The 15,414-nt window shown below is 42.3% G+C and overlaps 1 protein-coding gene across 3 annotated transcripts in view; it reads right to left on the bottom strand.

The window, feature by feature from the left end:
- Positions 1-285: 285 nt before the first annotated feature.
- LOC148021144 (potassium transporter 11-like) overlaps positions 286-15,414 on the bottom strand; it is an 80,572-nt gene continuing 65,443 nt past the window's right edge. The window contains exons 8-10 of one of the 3 annotated variants that reach the window (XM_087698990.1): positions 2,128-2,242; positions 1,769-2,023; positions 286-1,683 (exon numbers count right to left, since the gene is read on the bottom strand). In XM_087698990.1, coding sequence (XP_087555116.1) covers positions 617-1,683; positions 1,769-2,023; positions 2,128-2,242 — 1,437 coding nt within the window. In that variant the 3' untranslated portion in view covers positions 286-616. The remainder of the gene's footprint in view (positions 1,684-1,768; positions 2,024-2,127; positions 2,243-15,414) is intronic. The other 2 variants (XM_087698989.1, XM_087698991.1) reach the window with 2 other exon arrangements.

Genomic DNA, 15,414 nt, shown 5'->3' with positions numbered 1-15,414 from the left:
AAGATTAATTGCAAAAATTTCAAAAAATACTTTAAAATTTAAACAAGAAGATTTTAAACCTTAACTTTCACAGACTTCTTAGTTATGAAAATGGCAAATACATGTATATTGGTTTTAAAATCCCTCAAAATTTTTGGGTTAAAGGTATTTGAATCTACTATTAAAAATGTTTTTAATAGATTCAAGTACCTTTAATAGTAGATTCAAATACGTGTTAAAAAATTTAGTTTATAAGAAATTGCAAATACGTGTAATTTGATTCAAAAGTCCCTTCAAAATTTTCGAGGTAGAAGCTCTTGTACCTACTAGCAAATATGTTTCTTGTGAACACTGCAACTGAATCAACAAATCAACCATTTCAACTTTCTGCTTCTCTGAACCAGTTGGTACAGCTTTCTGACAATCAATTAACAGTAGTTCTTCAAAGCCAAACTGTGAGTGCTTTGAACTTAAAGAAGGTTATGGTGCATGGTAACTCGACTATTTCCCTTGTGGTTTGCTACTTCACAATAATTTTACACTCAGCCACATCATGTTAGATGCAGCATTAGCCTTGTACAACGTTCCAAGTGAGGCTGAGTACAAAGGAACTGTATAGTGTGTGGTAATGTTTAATTTACACAAGGTACACTTGGCCTATGCTGAAGAGACTTTCATGAGGAATGTTTAAAGTAGCACTGTTTTCTCTACATATCCTCCTCAAAAAAGCATAAATATAGTCAACTGCCACCTTCTTTATAAAATTTGCCTCTCTGTTGGCTCTCACCACCACATCCCCTAAGATGTGAACAACACCATCTTCCTTTGCTTTCAGTAAAGCTTGCAGTTCATCTTCTTCCTCTTCCGTCGCCATCCTCATATCAAACCTAACTCGGTTTCCTGGAGGCCTCCCTGTTGATGTTTCTGAAAGTATAGAGTCACTTGTGAATGTCAGTGCAGAGTGATTTCCAAGCTGGTCAACCACCACAGTAGTCTGTGGAATGGATTCCTGAACTGACCCTGATGATCGAAACAGGGGGCTCAAAGATCCCTCAATGGAATCACCTTCATTGGACTCAGACTGCTCATTAGTCGGGTTCTCTCTGACAAATGCAGCAAGGTGGTCAAGTAAATTCTGTTCAAATTTATCATCCTTTTTGTGCAAGTCTTTGTATCCATATCGAGCCACACATCTGTAAAGGTAGAAGCCTTTTGGACCTATACGCCTTGTCAAAAAACGCTCCTCACGAGGAACAGTATTTACAGGAAGGTATTTGATGCAAACAAAAATGACAACAGAGTGAACGGCTGGTAAATGTGTGATGAAGTGGGAAAATATGGGTGGAACACCGTTTGCAAGTTCTGTATAGACAAATCCAATCCCTGGAACCCTAACAAGACCCAGGCTAGGACCTAGACCTAGTATCCATGCCATGGACACTTTGCTTTGCATCTCGAATTCATACCTTTTCAAAGTACCATAATGCCAAACATGCATAACAATCAAGAACACAGCTGCAATCACCAAAGGTGCCCAACCTCCTTGATCCACCTTACACAGAACAGATGATAAATAGACCATCTCCACTGCAAGAAAAAAAGTAGCAAAGACTATCACCAACACAATGTTACTCCGCCACACCAACAGCATTACTAGTGTCATGAGGATTGTAGTCACAAGCATAACAATGATAACAGCAGTACCTGCACAGATGGTCAAATTTGTTACTGTTTAAACCAAACTTACGTTCTTGCAGAAAAGACAACACTAAGAAGCAGCAGAACTTGCCATATGCATTTCCAATTTGAGCTGTTTTCTGGAAGCCTGCAGTGATGATTATGCATAGAATCATCAGAATCCAATTTATCTCGGGTATGTAGATTTGACCAAACATTTTGTTGGATGTATGAATAACCTTGACCCTTGGGAAACACCCAAGAGCTGATGCTTGCTTGATGATCGAGAAAGTTGCAGAGATGGTTGCCTGACTTGCAATCACAGCAGATAGAGTGGCCACTACAAACATCGGCCAATACACAGATTCTGTTTTGAAACAAAAACAGAAGAGCTATACTGACAATGAACTATAATATAGACCAATTCTCAATACATTTACTGTTTTTCAGGCATAACAAAAAGAGAGGTACCTGGTATTGACTTATAAAATGCTTCATTTACATGCTCTGGGAACTTAGAAAGGTAAGCTGCCTGTCCCATGTAGGTTGCCAATAAGCAAGGAAAAACGAGAACAGTGAAACCAATCTGTAACAAAATGGCGAAACTTTATCAGCTCTCTCCCTCTCCCTTTAAGAATCATCTTGGAGATTGCAAGCCATGAAAGAGTCAGTGGGAATATCCAAACAAGTAATTACAAAGCAGAATCATCTTGCGGATTGCAAGTCTTGAAAGAATCAGTGGGATTTCCAAGAGATGAAAATATCACCTGCTAGTAAATCTGAGCCAAGTTGAGAAGAGTCATGAAACTGGGGATGAAAGTGAAATGTTAGAGAGAGGAGAGAGAAAGAAATACTGAAGAAAGGAGATGTAATGAGAGGAGAGAAAGAATGCCAAAGAGAAGATAGAAGTCCGTGGAGAATCTTGCAATAGAGGTGGAGTCGAGTGCAGGGTGGAGTTGGCGATGTGGAGTGAGGTGGAGTCCAGTGAATGGTAGAGTAAGATGAAATGGATTGAGTACAACAGGATGAGAGCAAGGAGCACAAAGAAACCACATTATTATTACTTGACTTGAAACTTTACAATGGTATTGCACCTTTTATTAGAAAGGACAAGGCTCTTAAGAGATCTCCACACATCTTTGTCTTCAACAATATATTTTTAGAGAGAACAAAAATCTTTGTGGATGCTGGACCCTAGAAAGTCTCCAGAAAGAACTGATGTGGTCGAATTGAGATTTTTTCTAGAGAAAACAAGAATCTCTACAGGGAATCTGCTAGACCTAGAAGTCTTTGGAGAAATCTCAGGTGGTTCAAGTGGAAAAATCTCAGTAGAAACATAATGTCCAGCAGGGGGGGATATTTAAAAATCTCTAGAAAACCAAAATCTCCCTAGAAAAGTCAAGTCATGTAAAGTGACTCAAGTGTACAAAAGTAGAGTGTAAAAAGTGACTAGTACATCCCTAATAAGGGTTGTTATTATGCTGCACATACGAATGGTGAGTAAGGGCTTGTTTTTGAGCTACACACACAAGTGCTTCTTCAAAGCAGTATGCTCACTTTGCTGTATAGCTATGTAGCCTTTGGAAATGCTACATGTTTTGAAAAGTGTTGTAGAAATGTCATTGAAAATGCCATAGGAATGTCTCAAGAAAGGAATCTCGCATACAAAGAACAGTCCACATTTACACATCTCAAATATCCTGAGCATCTACTAAATTGAACCACACCATCAAATATACTTACAAGGTGATCTGCTTCACAATACTTACTATATCCCCAACTATCACCTTTGCCAAGGCATGGAAGTTTCCTCTCCTGCCACTCTAGCTATTGCCTCTATGGTCAAGCCGTCTATTTGTATGAGACTCAAGGTGTAGATGCGTTACCAAACATGCCACTTTGTGCCCCAAACATCATGCCAATGCTGCCATACATGGGGTTATGCATATTACTAGCCATACCCAAATACATTGGGCCTTGCATACCATGCATTGGTTGCTGCATACCATAAGGAGTTGTACCAAACATTCTTGTATGCGTTCCTTGATTCATCATACATGGAAAATAGTGCCATCACCAAAGTATCCTAGCTAGCCCATCAGTGCATGCATGCCCAACTGTCGGGTTGGCACTACCAGCCCTCAACTAAGCAAGCTTACTTACATAAAGCTTACCATACTTGGCCTACTCTAGTAAGTCCACCTAGTTAACCAAGCTTAGCTAAGGTGAAGCAAGCTTGCTTGCTTGCCAAGTTGGTCGCCTAACTCGCTTAAGTTTCCTTGCAATCGACAGGGATACTCAAGTCTCTTATCCAAGGTAGACTAGTTTGACTACCAAATCACTTGGACTTCAAATTCAATTAAGGTTACTTGCCATAAGTCCCTTGAAACCATCTACTTGACCAATAGGTGATCTTGTCTACTTGACCTTCAACTTGGGCTTGTTGATGTACCCTTAGCTTAAGCTTGCCTATTGATCTCAACTCAATTAAATTTGCTAGCTTACTACCAAACTAAGCTTGCCTTAAGCTTACATAGACTTCAACTATGCTTGCACTTGACCTAAGCTTGATTTCTTATAATAACCTTACTTATTATTGATCTGGACTCAAGTGCGCTTGCTTACTTGACTTGACCTAAGATTGCTAAGCTTGAGGCAAATGTCTTACGAGCTCGGATATCCGCATCTCCCATCACTTTTCAACACTTAACAGCTATGCTACTTGAGTACGAATCTACTTTATGATTACAAGGAAGTCTACCATCTCATTTTGGCGGTCCTCGTTTGAGAGCCTTAGCTACTTTAGAGAGGGGACACACATAATAAATAAGGGTCAATGCTACTTTTCTCGCAAGAAGGGGCACCTCTACAAGGACTACAAGAAGCGAGTGCCATTGCATAAATAGGAAGAAATGAAGAGCAATAACTGTTGAGCTAAAAATGCATTAGCTTGACTTAAACAACCCCAAAACATGCTTAATGAATGAAGAAAACATTTTACTTTAAAAAGAAACACGATCCTAGAGAGTTATTGTGTCCCACATGCAAAACCCTAATTTGGGTGCCCCAAACTTTTTATAAATAGGCATGCAACCCACCGCTCTCCCTTAATCTCATTTTTGCAGATTTTAGGTCTCGCACATGTTTTCAATCTTCCACCCACTGTTTAGAGTTGATTTCACCCTCCTCATTGCTACTGTTGATTTTCCCTGTTGTTGCTAACCTGCCACATCATCAACCAGCCTGCATTTGCTGTTTGGAGCTGCCGGCTGCACAGTTTTCTCTCCCCTCAACTGTCGCCTTCTCCTGCAGGCTATCACCTAGCCTTTGTTGGCTGCATTTGGCAGTTTTCTCTCCCTGCAGCTATCGCCCAGCCTAAACAAGCTGTGCTTTGCTGTTCTCTCTCCTCACCTACGTTTTTAGTCTTTCTCTCTCTTGCCTACCGTCTACATCACATCCAACCTTCCTTGGCTGTGTTTGTTGGTGTTTGACATTCGGAGGCTGCCTTGCTGTGTTTCGGGATTCGTTCGAAGTATGACACACTCTCCAACTCATTATCCCTGCCCTAATCCTCAAGATACAAGAGTTTTTGGTACAATATTCACTCTCTACATAGTGCCTTTGTTGCATGAGCATTGTATATTCAGCAATCATTCACTTCATTATTTTCTGTATTCATTGTCTCTGAGTTACCCTAACCCTAATTGTGTTCTATGGTATCAATTTGCGCTTTGTCATACGATAGGTATTGTATTTTTGTGTTTAGAGCATCTCGTCACATGGTATCAGAGCCAAGTTCTCTTTGAGAAACCTTGGACTTATCTAAGAGCTCATCCGCACAAAACAAGAACAACAAAAGGTCCAAATGACTTCGAACAACGACACACCGCTCCAAACTCCACAACCAAGCACATCAAGAAATGAGCAGGGGTGGGCCTCCTAGGTTGCCTTTACTAAATCTACCATGGGTGGAGAAACTTCGGACTATCATGGAGTCCATCAACTGTACAAGATTTCAATCGTTGCTGAGTATGATCTCATCCTTATGCATAGGGCTTAGCAGTAGCAACAGATTGGAGGTAAGCCTGAGTTTCCTCCTTTAGATTTGGTGCATAGAACTATTAATCATGTAGGTACAACGGAATCTCCACTTCGGACTGGCCATCCTCAAGTGGAAACAAGCACAGATTACATACCACTTTCATCTTATTTCTTTTATCTAGTGCCAAGTATACACAATCTCAATTCTAATTCTATGCTATCTGATTCTTCTATTCCTCGTGGTACGGGAGATCCTCCCGAAGAAGGGACAATACATAACATCTTTTGGTTTGGAAGTAATGAGGAAAATGGATATTTCTTTGAAAACTCTATACAAGGTTTAAAAAAAGAAGCAAGAACTTGTAATTATCCCTTCTCTTCCTTTTCCTTCAAATGACTTTGTTTCTCATGGTCATATTGGAGTAGGTATATCTCATTTTGTTGCATTTAATGAACAAAAGGAACCAATGATGTTTCCCACATCTTTACCCATCACAAATCCATTTGGGCTTCCACCCATCCCTCTCTCATCTTCCACTACACATTTCTTTCAACCTCCATTAAGTGTACCTATGCTTCCACCACATACCACACTAGGGGGTCCTCCATTGAGCACAGCCTTTAGGACTCCTTCCTTCTCCTATTTGGGTGGTGTACTAATTGTTTATTCCTCAAACAATTGAAAAATGATGGAAAAAGACCAAAGACACGCAGGTGGCCTCTAAAGCTAAGCTGGGGCCAAAAGTGTAATTTTAAATGAAAGGCACCTTTAAAAAAACTCCAAAAACTCGTGTAAAAGAACGCCAGGCTTCGTCCTGTGCCAAGTGTAAAATTCTAGATGGATGTAGACTAGAGGCATAAGGCTAGAAAAGAAAATAGAGAAAGGACCTTGCCACAACAGCTGGTCATGTAAAAAATGGATGGGTGCCCATGGGATTTTATGGTTTGTATATAAAGTTCAAAAAGTGAATGAAAGCTCATTCTTTGATGTGTGGCTAACAAGAGTTTTCTTGTTCTTCTCTTCTCTTCTCTTTTCTCGTGGGCGCGGCTATGGTGGATGAAACTTGAAGATGGAGGAGGCTTGAGGATGCTTGAGCTAGCAGCTAGGATCGTGGAGCTACCGGTTTGTGCGGGAGAGGAGGCAACTCATATCGGCATCAAGGTAAGCTCACTACACCCGTGGATATGAATGGCGCATCAGCTATGTGAGAGATAGCCATTAGTGCTCGGCTTGGGACACTTGAAGCAATAAGCGGTCCGTGGGTCTTGGCAGTTGAGCGAAAGCTCCCACATTTTGGTTCCGTTGCCAGAACCAAAGATTCAAGCTTAAGCGCTTGTGCGCCTCATATCAAGCATCGAAGTAAGGGATTCATCCCTGAAACGGAGCTTAAGATAGGAAGTTTGGGTGTTTTGATCTTTGAAACAAGTAAGTATTTTGGGTTAGTTAGTTTGTTTGATGATTGGAAAACATGGAAAAATCATTTCAGTTTGTTGCTTTCGATTCTTGTTGCATTTAGCGTAGGATAGGATTAGGAAATCGAATCAGGAAAGGGTAGGGTTTACCATTGCAAAACAAGGCAAAACAAGGCATAAATCATGCAAAAAATAACAAAAAACTTGCTTGGGATACTTAATGTCGGCAAGTGAGTGATTGGGAGCGTCAGAACCTTACCCGGGAAGGGGTTTAAGAGCTAAGAGGCCAAGGGAGAGCTCATTTGCAACCATTGCAGTGAGAGAGAGAGAGAGAGAGAGAGAGAGAGAGAGCTGCTGCAAAGATTTGATTCGATCTCGTCATCGGAGAGCCTACCGCTCACCTCAGGTATACCAATCACTTCCCTTGGCACCCTAGTTAGGATCTGGAAGTTTGTGCTTGGAGTGATTCTCTAAATCGTGAGATTTGATCGAAATCACGATTTAGATTTGATCGAAATCGTCGTTGCACTGCATTCATCGCGCTGCGTTCAGCCCGTCCGAGCAGCCGTTTCTGGGCCGAGGCCCAGAATCGGCCCTCAGCCCTTGCCATTCGGCTGACTTGGCCCGGAAACCCTAATCAACCCTCGGCCCAAAGTCTACTTGGCCCATCCGAGTAACGGCACTCGACCCCATTGACCAACTCAACCCACTCAACTCAGACGCCCACCGCTCAGCCCGTGCGCCTCGGCCCATCCGAGTCACCTACTCGGCCCCTGCAATTCAGACCAGTTGGGCCGACTGTGAATTTGTCTCAAATTTTCAAAAATTTGACCTAATCCGGCTAGAGCTCAACAGTGCAAACTATCGCAAGTTCTCCTGATGCTCAGAACTTGATTCTAGGGCACGGAATAGATAAAACTGTAAGACGCAGCCGCTTAGCAGCTTGAGTAGACTGTTGCAAGACCTAGAGACCTAGAGGCAGCCCGCTGAGCCATAAAACCCTGATTGGACCAAAAAACAAGTAAGACAATGTAACAGAAAAACCCTAAACGCCGTCAAGACGGCCAGAGAATTGATCGACAAAGCCTATCAGGCCCAAAACGAAGAGAGAGTGCATAAGACACTTAGAGATTGTTTGCCGCACTCACCTTGAATTTCCGCATGTGAAGTACACTTGAGAAAAATTGAAAGCCTGATTGAGCGCAAGTGCACTGGGAAGGACACACATTGAGTGGAGATAAATTGAGGATTGTATTTAATAAGTCAAGGAACTCACTCAGATAAACCACTCAAAAAACCTACCAATAGGAGAGGACCCAAAGATGTGGACAAACCATCAACACAAGAAGTAGGACCAAGCAAGCGGCGCCAACGAAGTGGATTTGACAAACCTACTCAACCTGATCGATAGCTTGGTGGAGCATGAGAACTCAACTATGGCAGAAGAAAGCTCAGACCGCAGGTCTAACGAGGAACTCGACTTAGGCGTCTTTCCAGAGGCTATTCAACAGCTGGTTAGTAGCTACGACGCGCACGCCCGGTATGGGCACCGCGGCAGGACAGCAGATGCTATCATCGCAAACTTAGAAGAAAAGAAAAAGATAGCCCACAAGGCATTGCAAAGCATAGTCGAATACAATAGAGACCAACAGACTAGGAGCCAAAGGCAAAGCACGGAGTTGCGTGAGATGCAGCGAGTGCTGAACTTAGCCAGTAGAAACCGAACAGATCACGAGAAAGCCCTAGTTAGGCCGAGTGTGAATTTGTCTCTCTTCTTCTAAGTCTGCAATGATAGCATCTGATGTCCTGCCGTGGTGCTCATACCGGATGTGTGCATCAAAGCTACTGACCAGCTAACTGAATAGCCTCTAGGAAGACGCCTAAGTCGAGTTTCTCGTTAGACTTGCGGTCTGAGCTTTCTTCTGCCATAGTCGAGTTCTCATGCTCCACCAAGCTATCGATCAGGTTGAGTAGGTTTGTCAAATCCACTTCGTTGGCGCCGCTTGCTTGGTCCTACTTCGCGTGTTGATGGTTTGTCTACGTCTTTGGATCCTCTCCTATTGGTAGGTTCCTTGAGTGGTTTATCTGAGTGAGTTCCTTGACTTATTAAATACAATCCTCAATTTATCTCCACTCAGTGTGTGTCCTTCCCAGTGCACTTGCGCTCAATCAGGCTTTCAGTTTTCCTTAAGTGTACTTCAAGTGCGGAAATTCAAGGTGAGTGCGGCAAACAATCTCTAAGCGTCTTACGCACTCTCGCTTCGTTTTGGGCCTGATAGGCTTTTTCGATCAATTCTCTGGCCATCTTGACGGGGTTTAGGGTTTTTCTGTTACGTTGCCTTGCTCGTTTTTTTGTCCAATTAGGGTTTTATGGCTCAGCAGGCTGCCTCTAGGTCTCTAGGTCTTGCGACAGCCTACTCAAGCTGCTAAGCGGCTGCGCCTTACGATTTTGTCTATTCCGTGCGCCAGAATCAAGTTCCGAGCATCAGAACTTGCGACTGTTTGCGCTGCTGAGCTCTAGCCGGATCAGGTCAAATTTCTGAAAATTTGAGACAAATTCACACTTGGCCCAACTAGTACGAATTGCAGGGACCAAGGGCCGAATCAGGTTCATCCGAGGGCTGAGTTTTGCGTGGGCCGAGGGCTGAATTGGGTCGCTCGAACAGGCCGAGCAGTGGATGTCCGAATCGCATGGGCCGAGTTGGTCAATGGGACGAAGTGTCGTCACTCGAACGGGCCGAGTAGACTTTGGGCCAAGGAACGATTAGGGTTTCCGAGCCAAGTTGGCCGAATAGCAAGGGCTGAGGGCCGATTTTGGAACTCGGCCCAGAAACGGCTGCTCGATGGGCCGAACGCGGTGCGATAAATGCAGTGCAATGACGATTTCGATCAAATCTCACGATTTAGAGAATCACTCCAAGCACAAACTTCCAGATCCTAACTAGGGTGCCAAGGGAAGTAATTGGTATATCTGAGGTAAGCAGTAGGCTCTCCAATGACGAGATCGAATCGAATCTTTGCGGCGGCTCTCTCTCTCTCTCTCTCTCTCTCTCTCTCTCTCTCTCTCTCTCTATACAATGGTTGCAAATGAGCTTTGCCTTGGCCTCTTGGCTCTTAAACCCCTTCTCGGGTAAGGTTTTGACGCTCCCAATCACTCACTTGCCAACATTAAGTATCCCAAGTAAGTTTTTGATCATTTTTTGCATAATTTATGCCTTGTTTTGCCCTGTTTTGCAATGATAAACCCTACTCTTTCCCGATTCGATTTCCTAATCCTATCCTACGCTAAATGCAACAAGAATCGAAAGTAACAAACTGAAATGATTTTTCCATGTTTTCCAATCATCAAACAAACTAACTAACCCAAAATACTTACTTGTTTTGAAGATCAAAACACCCAAACTTCCTACCTATCTTAAGCTCCGTTTCGGGGATGAATCCCTTACTTCAATGCTCGATATGAGGCGCACAAGCGCTCAAGCTTGAATCTGTGGTCACAACAACGGAACCAAAATGTGGGAGCTTTCGCTCAACCGCCAAGACCCACGGACCGCTTATTGCTTCAAGCGTTCCAAGCAGAGCACTAATGGCTATCTCTCACATAGCCGACGCGCCATCCATATCTAGGAGTGTAGTGAGCTTACCTTGATGCTGATATGAGTTGCCTCCTCTCCCGCACACACCGGTAGCTCCACGATCCTAGCTGCTAGCTCAAGCATCCTCAAGCCTCCTCCATCTCCAAGCTCCATCCACCATAGCCGCGCACGCGAGAAAAGAGAGAAGAAGAGAAGAAGAGAAGAGGAGATGGTGAAGAGCTTCACCCTCTTGATCCCTCACTCCCACACACTCACTCTCTCACACTCTTACACTCCCTCTCTCAAGAGCACACATAAGCAAGGAGAAGAGAAGAAGAGAAGAAGAAGAAAACTCTTGTTAGCCACACACCAAAGAATGAGCTTCCATTCACTTTTTAAACTTTATATACAAATCCTAAAATTCCATAGCCACCCATCCCTTATTTACATGACCGGCCGTTGTGGCAAGGTCCTTTCTCTATTTCCTCTTCCAACCTTATGCCTCTAGTCTACATCCATCTAATATTTTACACTTGGCACAGAAGGGAGACTGGCGCTCTTTTACACGAGTTTTTGGAGTTTTTTTTTAGGCGCCTTTTATTTAAAATTACGCTTTTGACCCCAACTTAGCTTTAGAGGCCGCCTGCGTGTCTTTGCTCTTTTTCCATCCTTTTTCCACTTAGCTACCTTGGGTGGTGTAACAAAGATGAGGTTTGATTCCGCAGAGCTTTGACATAGTCAAAAACTTCAGCCCGCAATACATCTGCATTTTGCATTAGACACTAAAATACTAGTGACTTCCTGGCCACCCAAGGTAGCTTATTCCAATTCCACTGATGGAGTAATGCGATTCTTTAAGAAGTTATTCTATGCAATGAGCTCAGTCATCCTCTCCTCCAATTCATGAAATTGCTTATTTGTTGCTATTTCCCGCCCAAATTCCGAATTCATTCGCAGTCGTAAGAAAGTCCACATACTTCCCTTACATATCAACTTCCATCTTTACCTTGTCTTCTTTCAAAGCCCTTATTTCCTGTGCACCTTCATCAATTTTAATGCGTAGGGATGCCACCTCTTGCTCCAATGTCTCCTTCCAATAAAAGTCCGCCTGAACTAATACTGGCATATCCAAGACTCCTTCAATCCATCTAACAGAAATATCTGATGCTTTATTGACCATCCAATGAGGTAGGTCTGGTATTTTCCCATAAAACTTCTTCAATCGAAAGCCATTCACTGGCTTGGGTACCAAGGTTCCAAAGGCATCCTATAATCTGAAAGTACCTTGGCCCAACTCCTCAACAATTTGATAAGGACCATAGTATCTCAATTTCAACTTACTTGGGTGTGGCCCAAGCTTGGAATTGTACAACATGACCCAATCATTTTTTTGAAAATTTTTGAATTTCACATGTCTTACAATCCAAGCTTGCCTTCTGTTCTAAGCTACCTCCATGACATAAGCACTTTGAATCCAATCTTCCTCCAATCTCAACAACTGCCTTTGCCTATGCAAAACTAAATCTTCAGGGCTTAGACAATGCTCAACTGCCAACCTTAAACTAGGCACCACTGCTTCAATGCCATAAACTAACTTGAAGGGCGTCATGCCAGTGACAACTTTGTATGCAGTTCTGAACGACCATAGTGCAAAATCTAATTTGTCATCGCAATCGGATCGGTTTTCTTCAACAACTTTCTTCAGAATTCTGACAAGCACCTTGTTTGTACTTTCTGCAAGTCCATTGGCCTGTGGGTGATATGGGGTAGACTTCTTATGCAAAATCATATGTTTAGATGTCAATTCCTCTATAACTGAATTCAAAAAATGAAGTCCTTGATTAGATACAAGCTCAATAGAACATCCAAACCTTGTCATAATCTGCTTATACAAAAACCTAGCCACACTAGCCGCCTTATTATCTCTGAGCGGAATTGCTTCCACCCACTTAGTAGCATAATTTGCTGCGACCAAAATATATCTAGCTCCTGTCCTTTTCGCTGTAGGCTTAATGGGCCCAACAAAATCTAGTCCCCCACTTTTGAAAAGGCTCAAGTGGCATAATTGGATGATCTTGCATTCTATCCATTGAAGTTGGCTGCCCAATCTTTTGACATTGTAAGCATTCCCTTGCAAACTGATGTGCATCTTTAATCAGCAATGGCCCCCATAAACCAGCCTGCATGATTTTCCTTCTTGTAATTTCACCTGAAAAATGACCTCCGGTTGCTCCAAAATGTGCCTCATGCAATACAGCTCTTTGTTCCTCATCTGGTACACATCTGCGAATAATCTGATCTAGTCCCTTTCGGTATAATGCACCCACAATAATCAGAAATGGTCTACTCCTCAATGCAAATTTTCTTTTTCTAATCTGTTGTCATACTTGCATTCAAAATCCCATCTGTCAAAAATTGAAACATTTGGTCATACCAATTGTCATACTGCTGCCCTTGTATCTGAAACAATTCCGCATCCGGAAGATTATCCGACACCCCAGGCATTTCTTGCTGATTCTCCAACCTACTCAAATAATCCGCGACTACATGTTTACTCCCTAGTGTGTGAAGTATTGTATAATCAAATTCTTGTAACAGAAGCATCCATCTAGCCAACCTGCCTTCCAATTTTGGCTTTCTCACTAAAAAGATTAATGCTTGGTGATCAACATGAAAAACAACTTTGTTCCCCAACAAATAATGCCGGAACTTTTCTAATGAGAAAATCATCCCCAAAGCTTCTCGCTCAGTTACGGTATAATTTTTCTCAGCTGGCCTCAACATCCGACTTGCATAGTAAACTTGTTTGAACCATCCCCGGATCTTTTCCTGCATTAAAACAGCCCCAACTGCAATATCCGATGCGTCAACAAACACATGAAATGGTAACTGCCAATTTGGTGGCTGAATAATGGGAGAAATAACTAGCATCTTCTTCATCACTTGAAATGCTTTCTCTTGGGCCTCCCCCCAAACAAACTCTACATCCTTCTTGGTCAAATGTGTCAATGGTGCACTAATATCTGCAAGATACCTCAAATACCTGCTGTGCCATTTGATTTGGCCCATGAATCTTAGCACTGCTTTCATATTGTCCAGTGCTGCTGCTTTCTGAATTGCACTCATTTTATCTGAATCTATCGACATACCTTCTTCCGAAATGATGTGTCCTAACAAGTTCCCTCTTTGAACTGCAATTGCACACTTGTATGGATTAAGAGACATTCTAAACAGCCGACACCTCTCCAAACATTTCCTGAGATATCCCAAATGTTCAGCTTTTTTACCAAAAACTGAAAAATCATCCATGAAAATCCGCATGAACTCTATCAAATATGGCTCAAATGTCTTGAAAGCTGCTTTAGAAAATGATGGTGGTCCATTTTTTAACCCAAAACTCAATACTATATATGCAAATGCACCCCATTCTGTTACAAATGCAGTTTTTGCTATATCTTCCTCAGCCATCTGAATCTGATTATATCCGGAAAAACCATCAAGAAAGCTGTACATCTCAGGCCCTGCTACATCATCCAGAATTGAATCCATAAAAGGTAATGGGAATGGATCAACAATAGTGACTGCATTTAATTTCCGATAATCTACACATACTTGAATTTTTCCTGACTTCTTTGGAACGACAACAATTGGGGACAACCATTCTGCTTGATCAATAGGTATAATGAAGCCCACTTGTAAAAGTTTATCCAGCTCTTCCTTTACCTGTTTGGCATAATTTGGATTCATGCGATATCGCTGCTGAATTACTGGAACTGCATCTTCCCTCAAATTGATTCTGTGCTTATATACTTATGGATCCATCCCTTTTAAATCAGAATAGTCCCAAGCAAACACATCAATGAACTCCTGCAGCAATCTCCTGAGATCCTCCTTAAATTGTGCATCCAAATTGACACTCAGCTTGACCATTTTTGGATTGATTTCAGACCCTAAATTTAGATCCTGCAAGTCATCCTCCTTGACTCTTGAAACTTTATTCATCAGTTTGTCATACAAAATTTCTGCTCTAGTGACTCCTTCTTTTGATGACATCTCCTCATCCAAATATTCCGAATCCTTCTTTTCCTGTATATCAGAGTCAAGTCCTGCATTCTGAATTGATGTTTGACCTGTATCCAATACACCAATCTTACCACCATTCCTCTTCTCCTGTCCCACAGAAACCTCCTGTACTACATACTTCTCTACAATCCGTTCCACATCAACCTCAAACATGGGGATAACTGTCGGGTTTGCATCCATATACCATGCTTCTTCCTCATCTTCAACTTCATCTGCTAAATCAATGGTCTGTGCCATCATAGGTCTCTCTGATGTTGACAACTTCTTTTTAGCAGTCATCGAAATTAGTACTAAATGCTTCCCTTTCTTTAGAATGACTTCATTCCTTTCCCAATCCTGCTTAAGTTTCGCAGATCGGGAACCATGGCCTTCCCAATAATATCGAATAGGCATTTCTTGCATCCTGCATTTTTAACACCACAAAGTTTGCTTTAAATGATAACCCATGTACCTTTAGAATTTTCCCTCTCAACATTTCGACTAGTTGCACTCTCCTCTGATCTGCCATCCGTACTTGAAATGGTGCAGGTTCCAACTTAGCATCTGACATCTTCATAAATTCCGCTTCAGACAAAATGTTTACCCCTAAGCCTCCGTCCTGCAAAACATCCGAAAATATGCACCCATCAAACTCCAACTGTATTGC

This window comes from Lygodium microphyllum, chromosome 18 (genome assembly GCF_053477565.2).
Source record: "Lygodium microphyllum isolate KBCC chromosome 18, Lygodium_microphyllum_v1.1.10, whole genome shotgun sequence".
Classification (NCBI taxonomy): domain Eukaryota; kingdom Viridiplantae; phylum Streptophyta; class Polypodiopsida; order Schizaeales; family Lygodiaceae; genus Lygodium; species Lygodium microphyllum.
This window is presented reverse-complemented; position numbering and strand designations above follow the sequence as displayed.